The following is a 24,440-nucleotide window of genomic DNA, read 5'->3' on the forward strand; positions in this document are numbered from 1 at the left end:
ATTAAGAACACTTAGATGAGGCAAATGTTTTCAGCTTTGACTTCCTCCTAGTTTGGAGTTACTTTTGGAAATCCATTTATGATAGTTATATTTCGTTATAATTGAATTTTTATTTATTTATTTATTTTTGATATGAGGTTCATCCGGGCCAGCTTGCGCACGTTGATTACATCCTCAAAGGAGCCTTTTATATAATTAATGCCGCTGAATGGGTGCGAACCCAAGACCTCCCCTAGGGAGTTTGAGCCTTTAACCGTTTAATTGAATTTGTTGCTTACTTTTGTTCACGATCATGTTATTATGTGGAATGATTGTGCTTACTTTTGTTCACGATCATGTTATTATGTGGAATGATTGTGATTATACAAACCGGATCATGTGACTGTGGATCACTCATATGAGTATTTTTTTTTTTTTGGTATGAGTCAAACCGAATCATGTGGCTGTGGATCACTCATATGAGTATTTTTTTTTTTTTTTTGGATATGAGTCAAACCGAATCATGTGGCTGTGGATCACTCATATGATTATTTTTTTCTTTTGTTTTTGGTAAAGACTCATATGAGTATATTGGTGGACCCAATATTCACTGGGTGAGATATTAGATCTTGTGATCGTGGATCACTCACATGGATATTTGGATGGATTCAATGCAGTCTTGATGGGGGTATCAGAGGATTGAAGAAAATTAATATCAAACCCTAAACCCAATCACGAATCTCAACAATAATGATGATGAACACAATTGAAGGACAAAGAATCAATCAAATTGACTTATCACAATTATTTACTAATTCTTGTTTTACGTGATCGTAATTTAAAAAATGCGGCCGCTTCAATTCATAATCTTCACGCTGCAAAACCGCCGCCCGCCGGTGTGCAGAGTGACTTGCAGGATCAAGTCTCACTTCTAGTTCTAACAAAATTAAACAGTGGGTGTGGCCTACCGAGTCGTCGGCAACAGTTGTTGCACTTGCACAGACGAGCGAAGAAGGGACCTTTCCAAAGTCCAAATTCCAAATTCGAATCCTCCCACGTGAAAGTTGAAACGACCCTTTGTTTTTATTAGTTTTTATTTATTTATTATTATTGTTATTATTTTTGGGCAAAACGAACTGTTCGATTGACAATTGATTCATCTGATTTTGTTATTTTCCTCTACCACCACCAGGCCTTTTCCAAGTCTCATATTCCGCCCCTGAAAGACCCAACACCTGAACGAGGCCACCACTGCAGATCCGCCCACCGCTTTGGCGATCCGCGATCGATCAATTTAAATTCATTCTTTGAAGAAAGGAGAGCTGGAGTCTCTACAGGAAAACCCATCCTTGAAGGCTCCTGTGAACGGACAGATACGGTACAGATCGCCATCATCTGCAGAACTCCTCGAGTGTCAGAATCATCCGTCGTCCGATCCCGATCAATTGGATCAGCTGGAGAAAATGTTGAAACGGACTAGACAGCAAGAGTCCTTTTCCGACAAGGCATACAGGTTCCGAGGCGTCATCCTCATTGTGTCCATTCCTCTTCTCCTTATTTCTTTCGTTCTTTTCCTCATGCCCAATTCATCCGATGACGGCCTCATCTCGACGGAAGCCGCATCAAGTCTCCTGGGATCATCTTCCCACGGATCTAAGAGCTATGCTGTCATTTTTGACGCCGGAAGCTCCGGCAGCAGGGTTCATGTCTATTGCTTCGACAAGAACTTGAATCTTGTCCCCATTGGGAAAGAGCTCGAACTTTTCGTACAGGTAAATTTAAAAGGATTCAGATCCAATGCAACAATTCATTGCTCTCTTTTTCCATCCTTCGTAATGTGGAATAATTATCAAGTGAGCCGATGAACAATCGATCAAACTAAAATAAAAGAAATGAATCGGGAATTGAAAACCAAAATCGGGAAGTACTTTTTTTATTTTTTTAATTTCTTTCATCTGAGATCTGTTGTTTCTTAGGATGCCAACCTTTACTTGCTGTTTAAGGCTTGGAATGCGTTGCATACCTTTCGAGCACAGCGATTCACGTAGATATAATGTTAATAGTATAAGTTCCACAATCCAGGTAGAAGGGTTGGCGAGGGATATTACGTAATATTAGGATTGTGATGGAGCTTAAGGACTCCAAAACGATTGTGATATGTGTTGTTTTCAGAAGTGATCAATGTTTTCCTATCTCAGCCTGTTCTTGCCGTTTGGCTTCAGATTCTGCTTTTGTCAGTGAAGCTTCAGCTATCAGAACTGGTCTTCCTCAGTCTTGTAAACTTGGTTTCAATAGGCTTCTTGATGTGAACCAAATTTTGAGGTTTACTTGTTAGGAACAATGCCCTAGAATCAAGCACTTTCCAGGGTCCTTGTCCCTTAGAATCAGCAATCTTCGAGGGCTGTGATTGCCTTTAATGTAGGGTATCTGCAGCAATAGAGAGAAGCTAGGGTTGGTTAGGCTTAGAATAGGTTTTGGCCAGGCTTAGGGTTGTAAAACTTTGGGTTTAAATGCTTGAAACCTTGCTATAATTATGGTTTCAGATCTGAAATTATAGCTAGGGTCTAGGAAGGTTAGGTTTTGTGGGATTCTAGTTAGAGGGATTCTAGGGTTCGGCTAGGATAGAAGTAATGCTGCTGTTTGTATTTTGTAATTTCAGATTTAATCCTAAGGGGTTAAGGTTTCAGAATTAGGTCTTCAGTTGGATTGAGACTCTAGAAGTATCGGCTAAGATTAGGGTTTGGAGGGATGTAGAGAAGGTCTAGGAGAAGGCAATTCTAAAAGGGTTTGGAGTTTTGTTAAGGGATTAGAGAGTTAGAGGTGTTTAGGGTTTAGGGTTTATAGAGGTAGAAGATGACTTGCAGGAATTTTTCAAACCTAATGGAGGAAGGGTTAAAGATGAATCTTGAAGTAGGAATGAGGTGTAGGTGAAGGTGCAATCCTAAAGGGGAAGGGAGGGGTTGAATAGGGTAGGGAATCTATGGTTTTAAAGGGTAGGGGTTTCTGCTGCCGCCGGACAGAAAGGGGGAAAGGCTGTGATGGGGTAGGAAGGGGTAGGGGAGGGGCTTGATTGCACTTACTTCAATGGGAGGACTTGAGGCTGTTGTATTGCTTGAGTTTAGTTGCTGCTGCAGGCTTAAAGGAGGGGAACTTCAAGAATTGACGAATTTTGTCACACAGCGTCTTAGGAACCATGATTCCACTCTTCCTTCAATCTCAAAATTTATTCCATTACTCAAGAGTCAAGACCAATTTGTTACAACTGAGCGTGGCTTCTTTATAGCCTACATGAATGAAAACATAATAGGACTCAACTTCCAAAAAGAAAACAAACTAGGACTCTAACTTGCAAACTGATTTAAAATAAAACTCTTAGTACTTCAACTCATACATGGAGTCTTCATATCTCTTTTTTAGAAAAGTCCAAATTGAGTTGTAAGAGTAGAAAGGGGATCCTTGCAAGAAGTAGGACAAACGCTAGAGGACTCTTTACACAAATTAGAATCCTACCCTAACAAGAACTCTTTAATAACTTGACAAATAATGACAAATTCAAAATGAAAGTAGATGTAGGGTCCCACTAACATGCTGGACCCCTAATTCCTGGTGTTACTAGGGGCTGTAGGGTCTGGGGGAGTACCCTAGGCCCTGTGCTGCCCCCTAGAAATGATTTACATCACTTCTGGTGGAATCAGATTGTGTTGATTTAGTTAACCAACTTCAAAGAAATTCTGGACATGCGCTTAAAGTCATTCCATATGTTAAGACATTTACTGTTTGCAGGATTCTTTCTTTGTCTTGTAGCTTTCCTTTACCCCAAGATACTCTAATGTTGTAGTGGATTCCTTGGCTAGGTTGGGCTGTCAGTTCAGCTCCCAACTGTTTGAGCAATCCCTGGCTGATGAATCTTTATAGATCAGATACTTCTGTTTGTAATAGCTTTTTGATTCAGTGAATTTATTTTTCACCAAAAGAAAAAAAAATAAAAAAATAGAAGCATCATATAGGTAAACCTAGTGTTGTGGAGACAATGATGTTGAGATGGACGAATGGCAAAACGATCAAGGTCAAAGTGAGGAATTATCATATTATAGCTGATTTGAGAGTAGCTTTGATACATGATAAGCTATGAAAAATCACTTGAGGTGACATGACCATGTTCAAGGCCTTTGGGTGCTCCATTATGGAAGAGTGATTGGATTTAAATTGAAGGAACTAACTGAGCCAGGGTCAAACCTGAATCATGCTAGGAGAAGTGGTGAGGAGACATGCATAACTTAGGTCGTGTATCAAGTATGCCCTCTAACAAAACTGATTGGAGGGCAAGAATCCATGTGGCCAGCCCCATTTTGTTTGGGAGAAGGCTTAATTTCTGAGTGAATTGCATAAGCATCCATCGATAAAATCACAAATTGTACTTGTTGGTGCAGATCTGTGTAATAAGAGGATGCTAGTGTTGCTTGCAGGGATTGATATGTGTTAATGTAGCCTTTGGTTTTTAGATGAAGTTTTTTGGATGAGATTTGAACTGCTGTTCTTTAAGATTTTCCTTGCTCGCCCCCTTCTTTTGTGCTGTGGTTGTGGTAGAAGTTAATCATAGTCTCTGTCTTGCCTTTTATTTATTTTAAATCATTTTTATGTTTTGTTAATCAGGAATGGTTCATAGTGTTTATCCTTGCTTGATTTTATGCATTATCAATATATCTTAGACTCAAAGTTCTACAAGAAAAATATCTCTCTGATTATTCTGGTCTTTACTGTGCAGGAAAAACCAGGTTTGAGCTCGTATGCCAACAATCCCCAGCTGGCTGCGAATTCGCTCCAGTCTCTCCTGGATCAAGCTGAAACTGTTGTTCCCAAAGGATTGCGTGACAAGACACCAGTTAGAGTAGGGGTGGGTGGCAAAGTTTCTGTTATTGTTTGTATCATACAGGCCATTAAGTATTGAATTTGGGTGCCTATAATCAGTTTCTATTCACATTGATTAAATTGTGATGTTTATTCAGGCAACGGCTGGTCTGAGGGCCTTGGGAGGTGATGCGTCTGACAGAATTTTGCAGGCGGTAATTCTCAGTTATTATGTGCTCCTGCATGTACAGAACACTTCAAAAGAATAACTAAAATGGGAGGGGAAAAAAGGGGTTGGGAGAGGGAAGAGAGAGAGAGAACTCCAAATTCTCACTCATTTCTTTAAATTTCACCATAGGTTAGGGATTTTCTTGAAGAGAAGAGCTCCTTGAAGTCAAAACCAGATTGGGTCTCAGTCCTCGATGGATCTCAGGAAGGCGCCTTTCAGTGGGTACGTCTCTCTTTGTTTATGTTTTCTCTGGCACCAAAAAATTTGTTTAGGTCCTTACACTAAAGGACGCTTTCAAGAAATGCATAAATCAAAGCAGATGGGCATTGTTGGCTCCTAACACCTTTGGACCTTGATGGGTTGTCATAGATCACGTGACGTGAGATGTTGCTTGATTTCAGTTCAAGAAATAAATTGAGATTAAGAAAAAAGATAGATGCCTTTCATTTGCATCAGTTGAAAAGAAATTTGACCTGGTGAATTAGTTTGAATAAATGCAATAGATTAGTACCTATATTTGATATTTGCCTGTGAAGTTTTTGAATTCATACTGTGTGTTTTGGAAATTACATTCCTTATTGTTACTCTTACAGACCAGATTTTTGTTTGGAGTTTTGAAAATTACTGGCTGTAGTAAATAGTAAGTCTATGTTGCTAATTTTTTTGGGGGAAAAGTTCTTTGCATAACTCGAGATGCACTTGCAATATGGTGCATTTAGTTCTAGTATGTAGGAGCGTAATGTGCATTGTGTTGATTCCATTGGGAAACAAAAAAACATCTTGATTAGCCATGTGTCAGATTAGAGAGTTGAACTCAATTATATGGAAACGTTGCCTTTAATTTTCAGTCGTTTGAAGAAGATTGAATTTTGACTGATTTTATAGGCTTTACCACATAGCCCACCTATAATGTTTGAAGATTATCGTGGGAGTGGGGGATTGATGCAGTTAAGATTGTCCAATTGGTTCATTTGCGAGGTTCAAGAACTAGACCTCAGACTAGTGATCCAAAAAATCGAGTTAGGCTGAGATCTTTCCAAGTTGAGTAACTTTTATCATTTAATTTGTTTTTAATTTTTTACATCAAACCAAATAAAGTATAATTCCAAGATATACCAAGATCTGGCCACTTGTGCTGGTGTTCTGCACTTGTTGTTTTGAGCTCTATCTTTGGCTTTTGTTTTGCATTTGATGTATTGAGCCTATCTTTTGCTTTGTATTTTCCCTTTCCCCTTTTCTCTTCTCTTTGGTTAATGAATTTACTTATTCATTCACCCCACCAAAAAAAGAAAAAAAGAAAAAGAATCTTGCTGAGATGTATTGAAATCCGACCAGATATCCAAGGTGTGACCAAGATATCTGAGATATCCGATATAGTAGTCAAGTTGGATAATGCAGGGTTCCAACCTCCATCTCGTATCGGTATCTCAAAGACAAGAGATATTCTTAAAATCTCAGTGAGTTCTTGAACCATGGCTAATTGTGCTTTAGGAGACATTATTTTGGCTATGGTTGGGTTTTGTAAGCCTTAGACTTCTTATTTTGGGCTTATAGATATAATGGGTCAAGTATATAAGACCCTAAAGTGGGGATGAAGCAGGTTGGCTATTTACAACTAGCTTCATAGGTAGTGATTCTTCTTTGTTAGAAAGAATATTTTCAGAAATCCCTTGGGATCTGGGGATTGCATTGGCAGGGGTGTCAATGGCCCAGTTGCCTTCGGTTAATGTAAGCCCAACCCTACCCTAGGGGCCTAAACCCTAAACCCTAAACCCAAACCCTACCACCCTTGCTAGGGCTTAAGAACCCCCAACTCAAACCCTGCCAGAGTTCTTCTTAGCCCGACCCGCATTGATCTACCTAATAGGCTTGGGTTAGCCCCAATTTACCCTGAAACAGACCTGATTTTTAATCCACTGAAAACAAGTCAACAAGCATGGGTTGGTGGCCCAAATACATTTGAACTCTTGACTTCTTACTTATGAAGTGTTGGTCTTTGCCAACTGAGCTTATCCCTTGGGATTGATAGTGGGATACTTGGTTAAGTAATTATTCAATCTCAATTTATATATAAATCTAGTTTAACTAAATCAACATAGGGACGCATGGGTGGTTGGCCTGAGGGCTAAACCTGAACTCTACCTGACCCAACCAGAGCTAGTTATTTTATAACCCAAACCCGCCCTTTGGAATGAAAATTTGGGCTGGGCTCAGGGTGGGTTTGTGCCGGTTCAGGCTGATAGCGTTTTATTGACATCCCTCGAAATCTTAAGAGGATCTCCTTGGGGCCTTATTTTGGTTGTTTTGCCTTATAGAAGGCTGCTCCATTCTACACCAATATGCAATACAATATTCAGCTTCTTCTCTAGTTGTAGTGGGTAGGCTTGCCTTTGGTGCCTCCATTTATGATATTGGTTGGAACATAATCTCGAAAGATGGACGTATAAGTTCATATCTTTCTCGCAGATCTGAGATACCATTGCCTTTGATGTCAGAAGCAAGTTATTTGTGTCTCCTCCCAATGTGCCAACTGTCCTAGGAATAAAATCATTGTTGATCCGGTCTCCCTGTTTTTGTCCTGCCTGCCCCCAAAAAGGAATAGGAAAGGCTGACCAAACGTTCTTTGATTTGTAGGCTGGCCCGTTGACTAACATTATAGGAAGCTCTCTGTGAGGGGGGAGTAAAAACCCTGAGCCCTCTTAGACTTATCAGATATCATAGGGCATCAGGCTTTTTATCATTCTATTCTATCTAGTCTAGCGGATAAAGGATGAGGATTCACCTCTGCTCTTGCAGACCTTTTTCATTCCTTGAATCATCTTATTTAAGTTTCTTTGCTGACAGAGCTTTCTTGTCATGCAGGTTACTATAAATTATCTAATGGGCAATTTGGGGAAGAAATACTCGAGTACAGTTGGAGTGGTTGATCTTGGAGGTGGATCTGTTCAAATGGCATACGCAATCTCAGAAAATGATGCTTCAAAAGCCCCTAAGCTATTGAACGGAGAGGAGGCATATGTTAAAGAACTCTTTCTCAAAGGAACCAAATATTATCTCTACGTCCATAGGTCTTTTTCTTGTTTCCTTCTTTATGAGTATATGTTTATGATTTGTAGAACTGATGATTGCTGATTCTATTTGGTAACTCATCCAATTTTCGTTTTTTGGATGAATAAATTACCATTACTAAAAACCCCAATGGGGGAGCAAAAATATACAAAGAGGGGAGGGAGGGTGAAGAGAGACCAGTCTTCAACGAATGAACTAGGAGGAGGAACCAAAGCCCCAAGTAACAACACTAAGTCTATTCTTTGGGATATCCTCAAGGGTGAAGAGAGACTAGTCTTCAACGAATGAACTAGAAGGAGGAACCAAAGCCCAAGTAACAACACTAAGTCTATTCTTTGGGATATCCACACTAGGGGTGGGGAATCTATAGATCTTAGAGGAGACATCAAAGTAGATGGCTTTCCAAATCGAGTGCAAGGTCCTTGAGTTGTAGTAACATCTCCTGAAATTCCATTCCCAATACACGATAACTGTAGCTCCAAAACCAGCTTAACAACAAGGTCATAGATAGTAGGGCTAGAAAAGGATCTAAAATCCACAACCAATCCTAAGCGAACCCATAGGATCGTCCAGAGTGGGGCTAATGGAGGCTAAAGTTTTTCCTCGAAGGGACCAGGAGAAGGAGCAGGTGAAAAAGAGATGATCTAAATCCTCTGAACAATTCCAACAAAGGATATTCTTTGGGTAAGTAGGGATGTCACGGTGAATAAGAAAAGACCGTGTGGGGAGAAATTGGTTGAGGAATCTCCAAAGAGTGAGGGAGTGGCATGGGATATGACTTTTGAACCAAACCAAGGGGGCCTATGGGATTGTTTAGCTAGGGATGCAGGTGAGGTTCCAAGCAAAGGTGCTTGAGGAAGAAGGGAGCCAGATGGTTTTGTCATATGGGAGGGTCGGGGGAGAGGTTTGTACTTGTGTGAGACTAAAATGGGACTGAGATGGGGGGAGAAGATGAGACATTGGATATGAAGGCAGAGTGAGTGGTGGATTGGAGACTTGTAGACAATATGTTGGCCCAAGTTTTGTAGACGATGCCTATCGGATGCTAAAGATTGAGCTAGAACGAGATGGATAGCCATTTAAGACTAGGATGGATGTAGCAGGAATGATTAGGGATCTCACCATTTGGTGTGCCAATTAGGCCTTGGTTTTTGGATCCATTTATGGGGGGCATGGTTGACAAAGCGTCCGCCTAGGTGGCAAGGTGGTTTTTCAAGCGCCTTATTTTGAACCACTTTGTTAACATGCAATTCCCCCCCCCCTTTTCACCTAATTACTACCACTTTGTCGCCTTGTTGCCGCCTAGACGCCAAAACGGTCACTTTTTTTTTACATTTTGTACATGATAATATTTTTTTCTTGCTTTTTTTTAAAATTATATTTTATTCTACACAGCGGTATACGAACTTAATAGTTGGTCGTCATTTTGGAATTGGGAATCAATGAATCATTAAATGGATAAGGCACTTATTTGGCACCACACTATTATATAGTTAAGTGAAAATGTAAAATTACTACTTTCATTTTCATATTTATAATTTGATATAGTTTATAGTCATATGTTATAATGCTTGTTGAGATGAACTTATGTTTGTGTTCTTTTTTGAATAATCTTTCATAATTATGATTATTGAACACTTGTTCTTTTTAGATGAATATGACTTGAATGTTTCTTTAGCTTATGATAGAAATTTATCAGCATAAAAGTAGTCGTATTGAAATTTTTTGACCCAACCACTTTGGTCGCCTTATTGCCTCTTAAGTGCCACTTCGTCGCCTAATCGCCAACCGCTTTGGTCGCCTTGACAACCTTTGATAGGGGGGTCAACCTTGTTTACATCACAGGGGCTCAATTGGACTTATGAGAGTGGAAGGTAGTGGCTCTGTATTTTTTATGGGAGAAGCTTTTTTCTTTTGCGGAGAGGGAGAAGAGGTTAGCTAAGAGGGATTTCTCTTCCTCAGCAAGGGAGGGGTTGAGGCCTGAGGGGGTGCGTTTGGAGAAGAGACTATACTCTAGCAAAGAAGAAACTCGGGAGGTGACATTCTCATAGGTGGAAGAGTTCTAAGATTTGAGGGCCAATTTGGTGTTGCGGAGTGATGTGAACCAATTTTAGGGTTCGGGTTTCTAGGATGTTTTCCCTATAATTGAGGTTTTGCCTAGAATCTTCCAGCAAATAAATCTAAAGTAGTATAGGATGTCTATGGGTTTCTAAGAAAGTTGTGGGAAGCTCTTAGGAGAGATATGGGTTGATAGGGAAAAACTACGGTTTTTACTGAATCCCCTGTGGGATGATCTTGAGGGATGAAATTTGATCCTATGGTGGGTGGAAAAGGGAAGGAATAATTTGATCTAACTTTGGTAGGTTCTAGGGAAGAGTTTAGGGAGATGGGAAAAGGGTGGGGATTAAAAATTGATAGGTTCTTGGAGGGATCTTGGGCAATCTTTTGAATCTTTCTCTTCTTTTCTTTTCCTTGTTGTATCTTCTCTTTCTTTCTTTTCTTGTTTCAGATCCGCTGCAAGTCAGAGAAAGGGGTGGGAAGGGTGCCATGGAGAGAAAGGAGAGAATCGGGGAGCCACAGGGTAGGGGAGGGGAGGGGTTTTAGGGGTTTGGGAAGGTGCTGGCAAGGGTGTGACAGCAAGGGGGAGGGATTTCTGATTGCGCAGGCAAGGGAAAGGGAAGGGAGGGTTATGCGATGGGTTTGGGAGGTGAGGCAGGGGGCTGGGGTTGCTGTGATTGAAGGGGAAGGGTGGGAGGTGCTGTTACTTGTGAGCCGCTGTGATTGCTTGTAGATGCTGGAGACTGGAAGAAGAGTGCTAGAATCTTGAAGAAGAATTCTCAACTATGGCCTCCTTAAGAAGGCCACGATCCCTTGGACTCAAAACTCAATTCATTATTCAATCTTCAGAGTTAAAGATTGCAATGAAAGAATAGGCTATTTATAGGCTACACTAAAGACTTATGATCTTGGGAATCCTTTATAATTTAGGATCTCCTGTAAATTGAATCCTAGCCACACAACTAAAAGATTTTAACTAACTAATGGAATCTTCTTGAAGATAGATTCCCTAAGACACTAAGACTCAAACATAAAGGAAAATAATTCTTCTTGAAATAAAAGACTTACAAGAGTCCTTTAAAGAAAGACTCCTAAGGATTCAAGAACTCAACTCTCAAATCAAACAAGTTTTCTAAACAAGACTCATAAAATTCAGAAATTTAATCCCAGCAGATAATTAGGGCTAAAATTGACCAAAAACCCCTCTTGGAGGGTTCACCCAGCCCTAGGTGCGCCACTTTGGAGTGGCCTTGGAGCCCACTCCAGCAAGGTTTCGGCTAGGGGTGAACCGTTGTTCACATCACAGTGTTTCCAAGCAAAAGTGATGAGGAGTAAGGAAGTAGTGGATAGGCTTGTCCTAGGCATCCTTAACAGTGGGAAGGAAAGAGAGGTTTACGTGCCACATGTCAAAGAATTTAAATGATTTGGACCAAAAAGAAGAGAGGGATTGAATATGGAGTTCATAGGGGTAGTGGTCAAAAAGACCAAGGGGAAGGAACGGAAGCTAAAGAGCCAAGAAACGCTCGCAAGGAACTGATCAAGTTTGGAAGCAATATGGTCGTCGCTAATCCTGCAATTGTGCCTATTGAGGATGCGTCCCGACCACCTAATATTAGTCATTGCTAGGTCCTCAATACATGAGTTAAAGGCATTGATTGCAAGGGGTTAAGGGAGCGGCCTTCTACTTTCTCATTGCAAAAGCGGACGACATTGAAGTCTTCCTCCATATGCCCAAGGGGTAACCATTGCCCAAGGCATAGAGAGACTGGAATTTGGCTAGATTGGAAGATGATCAATGGAATGATTGAGGCCATAGATGATGGAGAGGACAAAGTGGGAAGGAAAAGAAGGGAAAGAAAGGAGGATGCATTGAACTGAGCGAAGGGATGAGAGACTGGATTTTTTTATGGGTCTCAAAGGATCCAAATATGACTGCCAAGAAAGTTATTGTAGTTGTAGAGAAAGGACGAAGAGGGGCTATGGAGGAGGCAATCCAATCGGCATTGTCATAGACATAAGTTTCAACGAGAGCAAAAAAGGTGGCTTTGGAGGAATTAAGAACATTTTTTACATTTGCTTTTCTGGAAGGGAGTTCAGGCCCCTCGCATTCCAAATCAGGGGCCCTAACAATATTTAGAACAAGGTGGCAGCGGCAATAGATTGTCGTACACAGGAGTTGTGTCACTAGTGAGAGTAGGTACGACCATGCCAAGGGACAAACAAGGGGAATTAGGGTCCCGGGGGGAGTCTCACACAGCGAAAGGTGGAACCAATTGTGAGGCGGTTTAAAAAATGTTAGCATCTATAAAGGATGCGGAACCAGGGGGAAGGGTAGGGGGAGGGATTTTTTATTTATTTATTTATTTATTTTTGGGTGGGGGGGGGAGGTGGAAAGGTCGATGAGTTAGATTGAAGGACCAGGGGAGGGTTAGGGATAGGTTCTAATTGGGGCTGGTGCAGGCTGGTGCAAGCTGGTTCGATAAATTGGGCCAGTTGGTTTGGTCTAGAGAAGGCCTATCAAAAGACGGGTTATAATGAGAGGTATGGTATGTGATAAGAACCCGCGAATCAAACACAAAAACTAATGATATTTGACTCGAGAATGATATCACAAAATAAGGAATATTATTGGTGTCTAGGGAGAATGTTGCTGTCGGGTCTCTTAGGTTGTTCTGTTGGTTACTTTATGTCAACTAGATCATTGCATCTAGTGATGATGCATCTGGTATTGCAGAGGTAGCATGTTTTTCTACATCGGCATTTTTTGACGAAAAACTTGGGTCCACTCAACTATTGATGATCTTACAAATCCACATCAGAATTATAAGAGAAGATGAAGGTTTTGATGATAACTATTTGCAAAAGAGATTGGTAAGGAAGCTTATTTGTCTAATTGTTGTTAGACCCAAGGAACAAATTTCGGTTGATATTGGAATTTCGACCTTGCAAAAGGCCGAAATTCCCATGTTTCAGTCGAAATTACTGGACACTTTTTTTCCAGACACTTGGAACCTCAATTTCGGGCCTCATATGGACTCAAATTGATTTGAATTCTTGCATACTACCTATTTCAAGTATAATAAACACTATAGAACTGCTAGTTTACTAAAAAAACCATTGAAAATGTAACATCCAACTTTCCAAGTATATACCACATATGAGAAGAAGCGAGAATGTTACAAATTACAAGTATACTCTATTCAATGTCTCCCTCTTCCATTTGCACCCCATACAAATGACAATACAAGTCCCATGATGTTTGCCCCATATAGTTGTCGACGTAGTTAGCAACTGTAGCTCTACCCTATTTTTAAATATTAAAAAGAATATATATATATATATATATTTTAATATAAAAATAATTTAAAAATATATAAAATACACCATCTTAAAAAGCTCCACAACATGCTCCAAAAATTGCATACATGCTTTCACTAATACTCTCTTATTTTTAAATTTAAAACATAAATTAATTAGTTTTTTTTAACATTCAAATATTTTTTTCATTATTTAAATATATATTAAATACAGTAAAATTACATAATTAATAGAGTAAATAATTTGATTCAGCACCACCATAGCAATATGGTGTCTCAACTCTCATAGACATTAATTTGAAGCTCATACATCTACTATACAATACATTTTTAGCAATATACATAATTTACTAAATAATTTCTAATAACAGAAAAAAAAAATAGTAGGAAGAATAAAAATAATAATTTTGACACTACAAATTCATAGATCAACACTCTAAAGTAAACTACTTAAATTTGGAAGCAATCTAAGATGATTTAAGGTACAAACAAAACAAAAATAAAAAAAAATGAGGAATTTTGTTACTCACCTTGCAAGATTTGAGAAAATGCACAAATGGAAGAGTAAATCTAGTGCATGGTTATTAAAGCGGCAAAGCGACCAAATCGATTGGGGTCCCGGCTTGGCGATTAGGCGACTAAGCGGCGATTAGGCGGCAATAAAACGACCAAAGCGGTTTAGTCAATATTTTTAATATAACTACTTTTTAATACAAATACTTTTTATAATAAACTAAAGTACTAAACAAACATTCAACAATCACATTCATAAAAATAAAAAAATAAAAAATTCAAGAATCACAATTATGAAAAATTATCCAAAAAAAGAATAAAAACGTAAATTCATCTCATCAAGCATCATAAGATTCATAACAATAATTATGTAGTATGTACTATATCAGCAATCAATGTGAACAATGAAAATGAAAGAAAAGTAGTATGTACTATATCAGTAATCATTGAATATGGGTCATGCTTCACATTCTGTTGTTGATAGGCACTTTGGGCCTCGATTCCGAATGGCTCACATATTTAAATTTATATACGGCATTGTAGAATAAATTATGATTTAAAAAAATAATAATATGCACAAATTACAAAATGTAAAAAAAGCGATTGCTTTAGCATCTAGGCGGCAATATGGCGCAAAAGGTGGCAAAGCGGTAGTGCCTAAGAAAAAAAGCGGCAAGAAATCAGCCCGTTAGTTAAGCAGTCACAATTTAAGCGGTTCAAAAACCGCTTTGCCGCCTAGGCGCACCTAGGCGGATGCTTTGATAACCATGATCTAATGTTTGAATGAAATGGAGTTGTAGAAATTAGGTGAAAAGAGGGATGAAAGCAAGAGAAATAAAAAATAAAAAAAAATTAAAAATTAAAAAAGGGGTCAAAATGTCACTAGCGATAGGGCTCGAAATGCCTGAAATCACTGATAGGTCGATAAATGGGTCGAAAATGGACATTTTATAGGCTAAGATGGTGTCGTTTAGGCTCGATATGTTATCGGACCGAAATATCATGTCGTATTGACCGAATACAACACGATATTTCGGTCAATACAATACGATACAGGATACTTTTCGTGCCTATCCTTGTATTTCGTTTCGATTTAAAAAAACGCAGGCATTTCGACCATTTCGGTCTAATTTTGTTCCATGGTTAGACCTGACTTTCAAGGAGATCAGTTGGGAAGCTTATTTTTCTGTTGTTACAAAACCTAAGATTTAATTCATTTGTGGATGTTATTGGCCAATTCATTGGGAGTTGGCTTGTCATATCTTAAGATACCTAAGGGGGTCTTCCAAGAAAGGGGCTAATTCTTCTTCTCTTCTCTACAAGAATTGGATAGGATGTTGTGTGTTAAAGGACAAATTACATACACTCCCTAGGTAGGTAGAAAGGTAAAAAATCAACATGATATAAGAAGACATCTAGTTAAAGGACTAGTTTCTAAACTATCCTTACATTACCTGAACTCTAACAAGATACTGCCCAAATATCATGTATTGCTTTACTCATTACTCCCTGGTCACATGTGTAGACTCATAGTACACTCTTCGCATCTCACTCTTGTCTCTCTTAGTCAAGCTGCTCTCTTTTTCACCCCACCCCCTCACCCTCAAAAAAAGAAAAATGTTTCCCCTCTTGCTTCCACATTGCAATTCATGGTTTACTTCCATTTTATGCAATCAGTACTCTTATGTGTGTATTCGCTTCATTTGATGCCCATTCATGAGACTCAATTTGACTGCATTTGAAATTGTTCATCTATTTTCCCAGTGCATACATGGAGTGGTTACTGCCTAAAAGAGTGGGTAAAGGGGAGGGGTAAAAAAAGGCGGGGGGAGGGAAAGGAAAACAGAGAGACAAACCTACCTAATGATCTATAGGTAAGGGAAGAGGATATGAAGTATTCTTTAACCTCCAGCTCTGTCCAAAGTGGACATCACCAGAAGTATACCTGGAGCACCATATAGTCAGTGAGAAATGGTAGTTTCTAATGTCTTAGATTTAAAGATAAAATAAAATGAAATAAAGAAATAGTGAAAAATGGAAAGCAAAACACCTATGTTCACAATTGTCAGGCCAGTGGCACGGAGCTTTTCCATAATCCCAGTAACAATCCTCATCCCTCAAAGGCTCACGTTTTGCTGTTCAAGATCTGTTAGACTTCTGGAACAAAGTAAGTTTTAGGGGATACAAATAATAAAAACCTTTTTATTTATTCATCCAAAATAATAATTAAAAACCATTCATCTTTTGTTTAGAATTTGGATTCAGCATCAGCATGAATTTCATGCCACATCTGGAGCTACAACTCTCGCATTAAAACCGGAGTTCGGACAATGTGTCTGTGACTTGCTACAGGAACGTAATGCAACTTATGTGAGAAACTCATTATGCGTGAGCAAGAAATCAAAACTGAAAACAAAACTTTGTACTTCTTAATAAACAGAATAGATGGAAGCCTTTTGTGTTGGAATGCATATTGCCCCTTGCCCTAGAGCCTGTAGAATATAGAAGTACATGATGCTGGAGCTAAAATGCAAACTTAATGTTGGAGCATCTAATGATAAACCTTTCCTGTTATTCATGTAGAACAAATTACCTCTGGCAATATTGGCTTTGTTAAAATATGGCTCTAGGGTTGATTACATGGAAGCCAATGTTGTATGTAGAATGCATTGCCCCAAAGCAAATAGAATAAAAAAAAATATGATGCTTGTATCAAAAAATGCAAATTTGATGTGTTCCATGTTGGAGGATCTGGTCTGCCGCCTGTAACCATTTATTGCGACTCATATAGGACAAATTTGGAATTACTTCTAGTGATGTTGGCTTCATTAGATATTGGTGTCTGGAGGGAAGAAAATATCCCTTAACAGATTGATGGGATTCAACTGTAATGAGACTTAGTTTTGTAAATTTTCTGTATTTTATATTCTCTAGTATATGGGATTCTACTTCTAATTGTACAGCCTACCTATAAATGCAGTCTCTTTTTGGATGAATCAATCAAGGAGATCATACCCTAAATTAGGATGTACTTTTCTTCTGATAATCTATGACAGTGATCATCTTCTTTCTACAATTCTCTTCTACAGCCCCCTGCCTCTTTATTGATATGCGCTTTTGCCCATGGTTGTCAAGGCAGCAAGGCAACCAAAGTGATTGGGGTTCCATCTAGGCAATTAGGCGACAAACTGACGTCTAAACGGCAATAAGGCGACCAAAGCGGTTGGGTAAAAAATTTTCAATACAATTACTTTCTATAATAAGCTAAACAAATATTCAATAGTCACATTCATCCCAAAAAACAAGCATTCAAGAATCATAATTATGAAAAATTATTCAAAAAAAGAACACAAACATAAGTTCATCTCATCAAACCATGGTTGTCAAAGCGTTCGCCTAAGCATTTATTGATTCATTGATTCTTGATGTTGAGTATGCCTTATGCTTTACATTCTGTTGCTAACAGGCACGGGGAGTGTGGGGGCAGCGCCCCTAGAGCAAAAAATAGGTTCTATGTCACTTTGGGCCTTGGAGTTCCTTTGCAGATTGGGTGTCAATTAAGTGGTTCAAAACAAAGCGCTTGAAAAATCGCGGCCGCCTAGGCAGACGCTTTGACAACCATGCTTTTGCCTGTTGGCACCCCCTCAATTGCGATGGTGAGCCCCACTGCCCTTCACCATGAACCCTTCTACTTCACCTACCCCTGCTATCCCTTCTGCTGGTCAGAATATCTCTTGCCGAAGCACTTCCTATCTGTTAGGCCCTTCCTAGTCGGGATACCGCTTCCAGAGCACCCCTGCTTCTGCATCCTTCTTTTCTTTCCATCCAGCCACATCAGGGCCTCACTTCCTCTGTTGGCAGTCTTCCTGTACAATCATCTTCACAAGTAAGTCTTTTTCCTTCTTCTCTGCAACCATAGCACCACATGGTTGAACCACTGCCTTGCAGCTTCCAACCCCAAACTTGCTCTCTATCATTGTCTCCCCAGTCCAGCATCATTGGACATTACAGCCCTCCAACTTCTTTCCTTTTCGGTTATATATATATTTGTTTGATTCTTCCTATTTGGGATACCACTTACCAGAGCACCCCCACTTCTGCATCTTTCTCTGCATAAATTCTTGAGTGATGTCCTCATTACTGCTGGTAAAACCTCCAGTAAACCTACAGAGACCCCACCTATTTTTGGGCCCAAAATCCAAATCCAAAAGGACCAAACCAAGCCGGCTAAATACCCCCAAGGGTATTTTGGTCCCAGCTCCTTTTTAAGAGGTCAACATGGGCCTGGATAGATTCCCCTCGATCCAAGGGTCATGGATCTACTTTCATTTTCTATTTGAATTAGTAGTTTGAGAGTTAAATCCCATTTTAAGTTGAGTTAGTTGGTTGTGGATAAGATTCCTTATCGAAAGGGGATCTTATCTTTTAGGAGTTTATTTTGTTTAAGATTACTATTTTGTTTGCTTGAGTCCCAGGTTGAGTGTCTTTAGTAGATTCCAATCTAAGGGTTGTAATCTCATAGTAATTTGATTCCTCTTTCAAGTGTTTTGGGTCAAGAGTTGGGATCCTTATTGGTTAAGGATTCCCAACCTAAGTCAGAGTCTCTTGTTGAAGGCTATAAATAGCCCATTAGTTCAATGTAAAATTCTGTCTGGATTATTGAATAAAGTTATTGAGTAAGGACAGGGGTTTCTGTTTTGAAGTGGCCTCGGCGTCAAACAGAGCTTTAATTTTCCAGCATCTTCATTCAAGTTTCAGCCCCTCAATCAATCCAGCAGCCTACAAGCATTCTTCGAGCAATACCCTGCGGCCTTCAACCAAGTCCAGCAGTATACATCAACCACAACTGCCTTTCCAACAAGTACAAGCCCTCACCCTTCCCCATCTACCCAAAGCCCCACGCACCCAACCCCCTCTCTTGTCCACAGGCCTCCCTTCCCCTCCCCCATTCCCCACAGAAGCTTATCCTACTCCCCACTAGGAAACCCTCATTCCCAGCCCCTTTCAAACCCCTTCCAATCCCATTAAAGACCGCATGAAGCCTAGGAACTCCCAATGTTATTTTCTTCAAGCCAGCCCTACTTCCCTAAGTTCAGAAAAACCTGCACTTCATCTTCTTCCTTGAGATTTTGCAGAATTTTAATCCTTTTGATATGACTTTATCTTAAGTTCTGAACCTATTACAAGTCCTAGACCCATTTTCTCAGTTCTGAAACTGAGGAACAGCAGCTCCAGTAGCTCTGAACTGCAGTTGCAGCAAGACCTTCCCATCCCTAACCCTAGCCGAGTCAACCATATCCCTAATTCTGACTTTTGGATTCAAATTACAAATCTGGAATTTAGTTTTCAGAAGAATACAGGTCTGAAATTCTGTAACAGCCAGCCCTAGAGTTCCCCAAATCCTTCCCTCTTTGCTTGATCTTCCTGCAAACCCTATGTCTAGGGAATTTACTAAAATACCCCTAACCCTAGACCTAGTTTACACCAACTACTTCAAAAACCAATACTTAAAAAAGTAAGACCTTTACTCTGAATTTTCTGGTCTTCCACAGCAGAACCAGTCACCAGTTATAAAGCCATAGGTCAACCTGACAGAAATCTCACTTTATAAACCCAATCGATCTTATTTACCAAACATCCTAGTGTTCACTTTCATTGCAACTATCTTCTAGACCTAGACAACATTTTTCTCTCCTAAGTAAAGCCAGTAGCTTGAATGTTCATAGAGCCTTAGATTCCATTCTCTGTAGGCTGAAAATTGTTGTTGAACCTAGTTCCACATTAGGTGGGTAAGTTCAACCAGAGTTTATAATGTGGGAAGGGTTTTCTTTGGCTCTTTTACTCTCGAATTGGTTATTTCCATCTGAGACCATTTATTATTCTTTTTATTCAATCTAGCATGCATGGACCAAGAAAATTGTCCACAGTGCTCACGGAAAAAGAATAGTGCAGCGGAAATTTTAAAGGGGGGGGGGAGGAAGACTGGAAGTTGCCATAAAAGCTCTACAGGTTGCCAGATAGCTAAGAGTAGTCACATTTCCACTCTCTCTTGTGATGAATTTAGTGCCAAACAATATTAAAGGAACCTACGATATCATGAATGATCTTGATACCTACTCTTGGACATATGGAGTGAACATTGAAAGAGATATACTTTCGATGTGGAAGCACTCCGGTTTTTTATGCACTCTGTCAAGTATAAATAGATTATTCTCACAGTACCTTTATCAATCTCCCAAACTGCTGTCCTCCTTCCTGGAGTATTTTCAGAATCTTAGTAATAGGTTACATACTTCACCCGAGGAGCACTTGTCATGTTTGGAGCTACATCCACATCATGATGATGCTCTACATTCAGGTGCACTTGTACATCAGACCCGTCGTGCTCTGACTGCAATTTTTCAGAAATAAATAAAGGAAAACAAAGTATAAAGGAGAATGTTAGGGCCCTAGGATTATGCCATGTGGAGGAGAGAGAGGATTATTGTAGATTGGGGGTTACAAAGAGGGAAGGTGTGAAGAGAGGTTATGGAACATTTTATGTGTGTGTTTGGGCAGCCTATTGGCCGAGGGCAGCAGTGTGCTGTGGGGTGCCCAGCACCATTGTAACCAGATTATCTCCGTTCCTATTTGTTCATATTCATTTTAGTAATCAAATATTATTAGTTTTTGTGTTCGATTCACGGGTTCTTATGCCATTCAGTTTTACAGTCTTTATTTTATGAATTTTTTGGTCATCATGCAAATTATGCCATAGATGTAGGAGGACAAATGTTCATCCTGTTATGCAACTCCTATTTGTGACAATGAAGAAGAAATGTTCATTATAGTTGTTGCTCTTATTACTTGTTGATTGCTGAGTAGTCGATAACATGGTAAGCAATCAACTTTTACTTCTTTATTTATTTTTTATTTTTTTGGGTAGAATCAACTTTTACTGTTAACACATTAAACATTTTGAGGGTATGAGACTATTTTTATCTAGAAATGAAAACAGTTGCTTTAATCATTGTCATGTGTCCAAAGTAAAGGGGTTAGTCTCTTCCCCCCCCCCCCCCCCTTCTCTTTTTATATTTTTAAATGGTTCTCTGATATCATGTAGATAGTATGTTATTATTGTCTATCCAAATATTAATTTAACCTAGTTCCTGCATTTGGTCTTGTAGTTACTTGCATTATGGTTTATTAGCAGCTCGGGCAGAGATTTTGAAGGTTGTGGAAGGCTCTGGCAACCCATGCATCTTAAACGGCTATCATGGTATATGGATATTTGTTGTCAGATTTTCAAAAATGTATGACATATTTGGTCAACCACACTTTTGGTTGGGGGTCCTCAGTAATTGTTACTGCATAACAGCCAACAGGCCTGTGAAAATCAGTTCTGTATCTGTTGTACTAAACCAAAGCCTTTGCCTGTTTCAAAGGATGTATAGCTTTTGCGCCTTACCTGGAAAAATACTGGGACTGCTAGCTCATGTTATAGTATAGGCATCGTGCAAAAGATTTTAATTCCTGCAACTTGTAGGCATGCAAGTTTATTTTGCAAAATTATCTAGCACGAAGGTATTAGCTTTGCAATTTTAGTTTGTGCAAAGAAACCATTTTATTTCGGAAACTAAGAAAAAGCTAGTGGTGTTGATTTGATGTTGTTGTGTTCTGCCTACTTTTTATTCAGGCTTAGGCTTTCATTTTGTTCAAAGTGGTCAATTGACTGACCTCTTCTTTTTTTGTTCCTTCTTCTAGGGTCGTACAAATATGGGGGGACTGTATATGAAGCATTAGCATCTCCATCAGGTTCCAACCTTGGCAATTGCAGAGAGGCTGCTATCAAGGCTCTTAAAGTCAATGAATCAATTTGTACACACATGAAGTGCACATTTGGTGGGGTGTGGAATGGTGGAGGTGGTGATGGACAGAAAAATCTGTTTGTGGCTTCCTTTTTTTTTGACAGGGCTGCTGAGGTATGTCATTCTTGGCGATGCTGAGGAACTCATTTAGTCTTGGCTATAAGATTATCCAGCAGTTTTTCCTTCTTTAACCATGTTTATTCTGAATTTATCTGCCCACAACAGGCTGGTTTTGTGGACCCCAACCTTCCAGTCGCAAAAGTTCGACCTGTGGACTTTGAGGAGGCAGCTAAGCGTGCTTGTGAAACCAGACTCGAGGATGCAAAATCGACATACCCACGTGTTGAAGAGGACAATCTGCCTTACCTTTGCATGGACCTTGTCTATCAGTTCACTTTGCTTGTGGATGGATTTGGTATGTAATGTGTACAGCCAAGGTGATTCTGTTCTTATAGACAGTGTATCCTTTGGTTTAAAAAAAATCATGACGAGATACTTATTGTTTCACATTGGGTGGTGTTTATGAACAGATGTTGATCCGTGGCAAGAGATCACATTGGTGAAGAAAGTGAAGTATGGGAATGCATTGGTTGAAGCAGCATGGCCACTTGGTAGCGCCATTGAAGTCGCGTCTGCATCAACATGACAAACAAGTCTTGGTTTTGCATTGGCACTTCAGAAGCACAACTATCAATGTCAATGTTTCTACGATGTTGAGATGTCTGTTGGGAGTTGTGCATCAGATAAGAGAGCTGATTTTGGATCAAAATTTTAGAAGCCAAACTAGAAATGATGATTCGTATTCCATTTGTATCATAAATTCAATACTTTCTGAAGAAATTGAGAGCGATGTTTCATTTTGATATAATGGAACATAGCAGATGTTTTGAAACCCATAAGCAGATCCTAAGCTTTCTTCTGCGAGTTAGTACTAGTTTTTTCTTCATTTTCAGACGATTCAATCTACTTAATAATTCATGTTAGTTGCTGGTGGTTCAAGGTCATCTTGCAACATCTACATAACAGAGGATCAAGACCTAATGGTTTGGCAGTAAGAACTAAGAACCAACAATGGTTTGGCAACGGTACCAGTCTGCCACAAAGCCTGACGGTGCCTTCCTGATCAGACGGAACCTTCAACTCTCTTATTCATGTTATCACCACCTTAACATATTTATAATGCACTAGAGTCGGGTGATGATAAAAAACAAGGACCACACCATACTGAGAATCAGGCTGACGAGAGTAAGCTTTGTAAAAATTCGGTATTCTGTTCTCTTCGAAGAAAAACAAGGGATAAGGTGCTATTTCTATTAAAAAATTCTTATTCGTAGCTAAACCATCACACGCAGTTCGCCACTTCGCCACAAAAGTTTTTGAATTTGGGTTAAGTTTTAATCCCAGATTTAACACCTCTCTGCTTGCCATAATGCTCCTCCATCCCCAGGAGTCTAGCAGACAAAGAGGCGAGAAAAGATTTGTTTGGAAAGTATTTAGCTTTCATTGAACATGCCCAAAGGGAGTTGGGTTGAGTCATAAGCCTTACAGCCTTGTCTGGCTAGTAAAGTTTTATTAAAGTGATGTAAATCTCTGAACCCAAGACTTCCCTCCTTGTTAGGTGGACACATCTTTCCCCAACTTATCCAATTAATCTTAGAATTCAGAATTCGAGTTATTCTTCCACCAGAAGAATTGAGTTTGCTGAGTTAGTTTACTGCTCATTTCCTTGGGTAGAAGTTTATGAGGACACTGCATAGTTGGGAAGGACAATTGCCACTACTTTAATCACTACCTAATTTCTAGCAAAGGACAACAACTTGTCTTTCCACCCTGCCAACTTTTTGTCCAATTTATCAGAAATGTAAGAAAATATCTGAGTCTTACACCTCCCAAAGGCCGAAGGAAGTCCCAAGTAAATTCCATGAGATGTAACCTCAAGAATGGAAGTCACTAATGTATTTCCTAATTGGCAAAGGGAACCCTGAATAAGATTGATGATTTGGAGTGATCTGTATACTACAAAAAAAAAAAGAGATGATTGATTTCCGAGGCAATCCTAGCTATTTTGATTCCAGGGAATCTGGGAATACCTATAGCAGATATGAGTCGATGGGCTAACTCTTCTCAGTCTCTACACAATTATCTTCCACCCCAACAATTTGGAGACATTTCAAAAAATAAATCCTAAAGAAATATAGTCTGAATAGGATCAATGATGCTTCAAATGTTAATCTCAAATTTGAGATTATGTCACTTTCGAGCATGAAAGCTTTACATTAAATGTATGTCAATCTCAAAGATAATAGATTCCCACGAATTGTTAGTGCATACATTAGGTATTTAGGGTCTATTTTAACTATCGAACTATCCATTAATTCTGATCAAGGAATATCTAGTCTATATGACATAAGACCAAGCAAACATTTCGTAAGTTGAGTGGGCGAGTGGAATTTGCAAAACTTGTGCTGTGAAGTCACTTGGGGATCGTTTAAAAAGGGGGGGGAGAAGTCACTTATGATAGTTTGTATGAGATAAAAATTTGACTAAGTATATGTTAGTATGTTTCTTTCAGGGTTGATG

At 39.3% G+C, this 24,440-nt stretch overlaps 1 protein-coding gene across 2 annotated transcripts; it reads left to right on the forward strand.

The window, feature by feature from the left end:
* The first annotated feature begins 686 nt into the window (after positions 1-686).
* LOC149003811 (putative apyrase 1) lies at positions 687-23,096 on the forward strand. Of its 2 annotated transcripts, none has more exons than XM_089136737.1 (10): positions 687-1,042; positions 1,172-1,751; positions 4,745-4,873; positions 4,986-5,042; positions 5,186-5,278; positions 7,919-8,124; positions 21,180-21,271; positions 21,757-21,974; positions 22,086-22,275; positions 22,391-23,096. In XM_089136737.1, exons 2-10 carry the CDS (start codon positions 1,443-1,445, stop codon positions 22,504-22,506), a joined length of 1,410 nt encoding a protein of 469 aa, XP_088992863.1. In that variant the 5' UTR covers positions 687-1,042; positions 1,172-1,442; the 3' UTR covers positions 22,507-23,096. The 2 variants fall into 2 exon arrangements, with proteins under 2 accessions (XP_088992863.1, XP_088992864.1); XM_089136738.1 differs by having other exon boundaries at positions 687-1,036.
* Positions 23,097-24,440: the final 1,344 nt, after the last annotated feature.

This window comes from Hakea prostrata, chromosome 10 (genome assembly GCF_041222555.1).
Source record: "Hakea prostrata isolate BN-2017 chromosome 10, UWA_Hpros_2, whole genome shotgun sequence".
Classification (NCBI taxonomy): domain Eukaryota; kingdom Viridiplantae; phylum Streptophyta; class Magnoliopsida; order Proteales; family Proteaceae; genus Hakea; species Hakea prostrata.

Coding starts and splice junctions, on each gene's coding strand:
- LOC149003811 (XM_089136737.1), top strand. CDS start 1,443: ATGTTGAAACGGACTAGACAGCAAGAGTCCTTTTCCGACAAGGCATAC. Junction 4,874..4,985: donor AGACACCAGTTAGAGTAGGG/GTGGGTGGCAAA, acceptor ATGTTTATTCAG/GCAACGGCTGGTCTGAGGGC. Junction 21,975..22,085: donor TTTTTGACAGGGCTGCTGAG/GTATGTCATTCT, acceptor TGCCCACAACAG/GCTGGTTTTGTGGACCCCAA.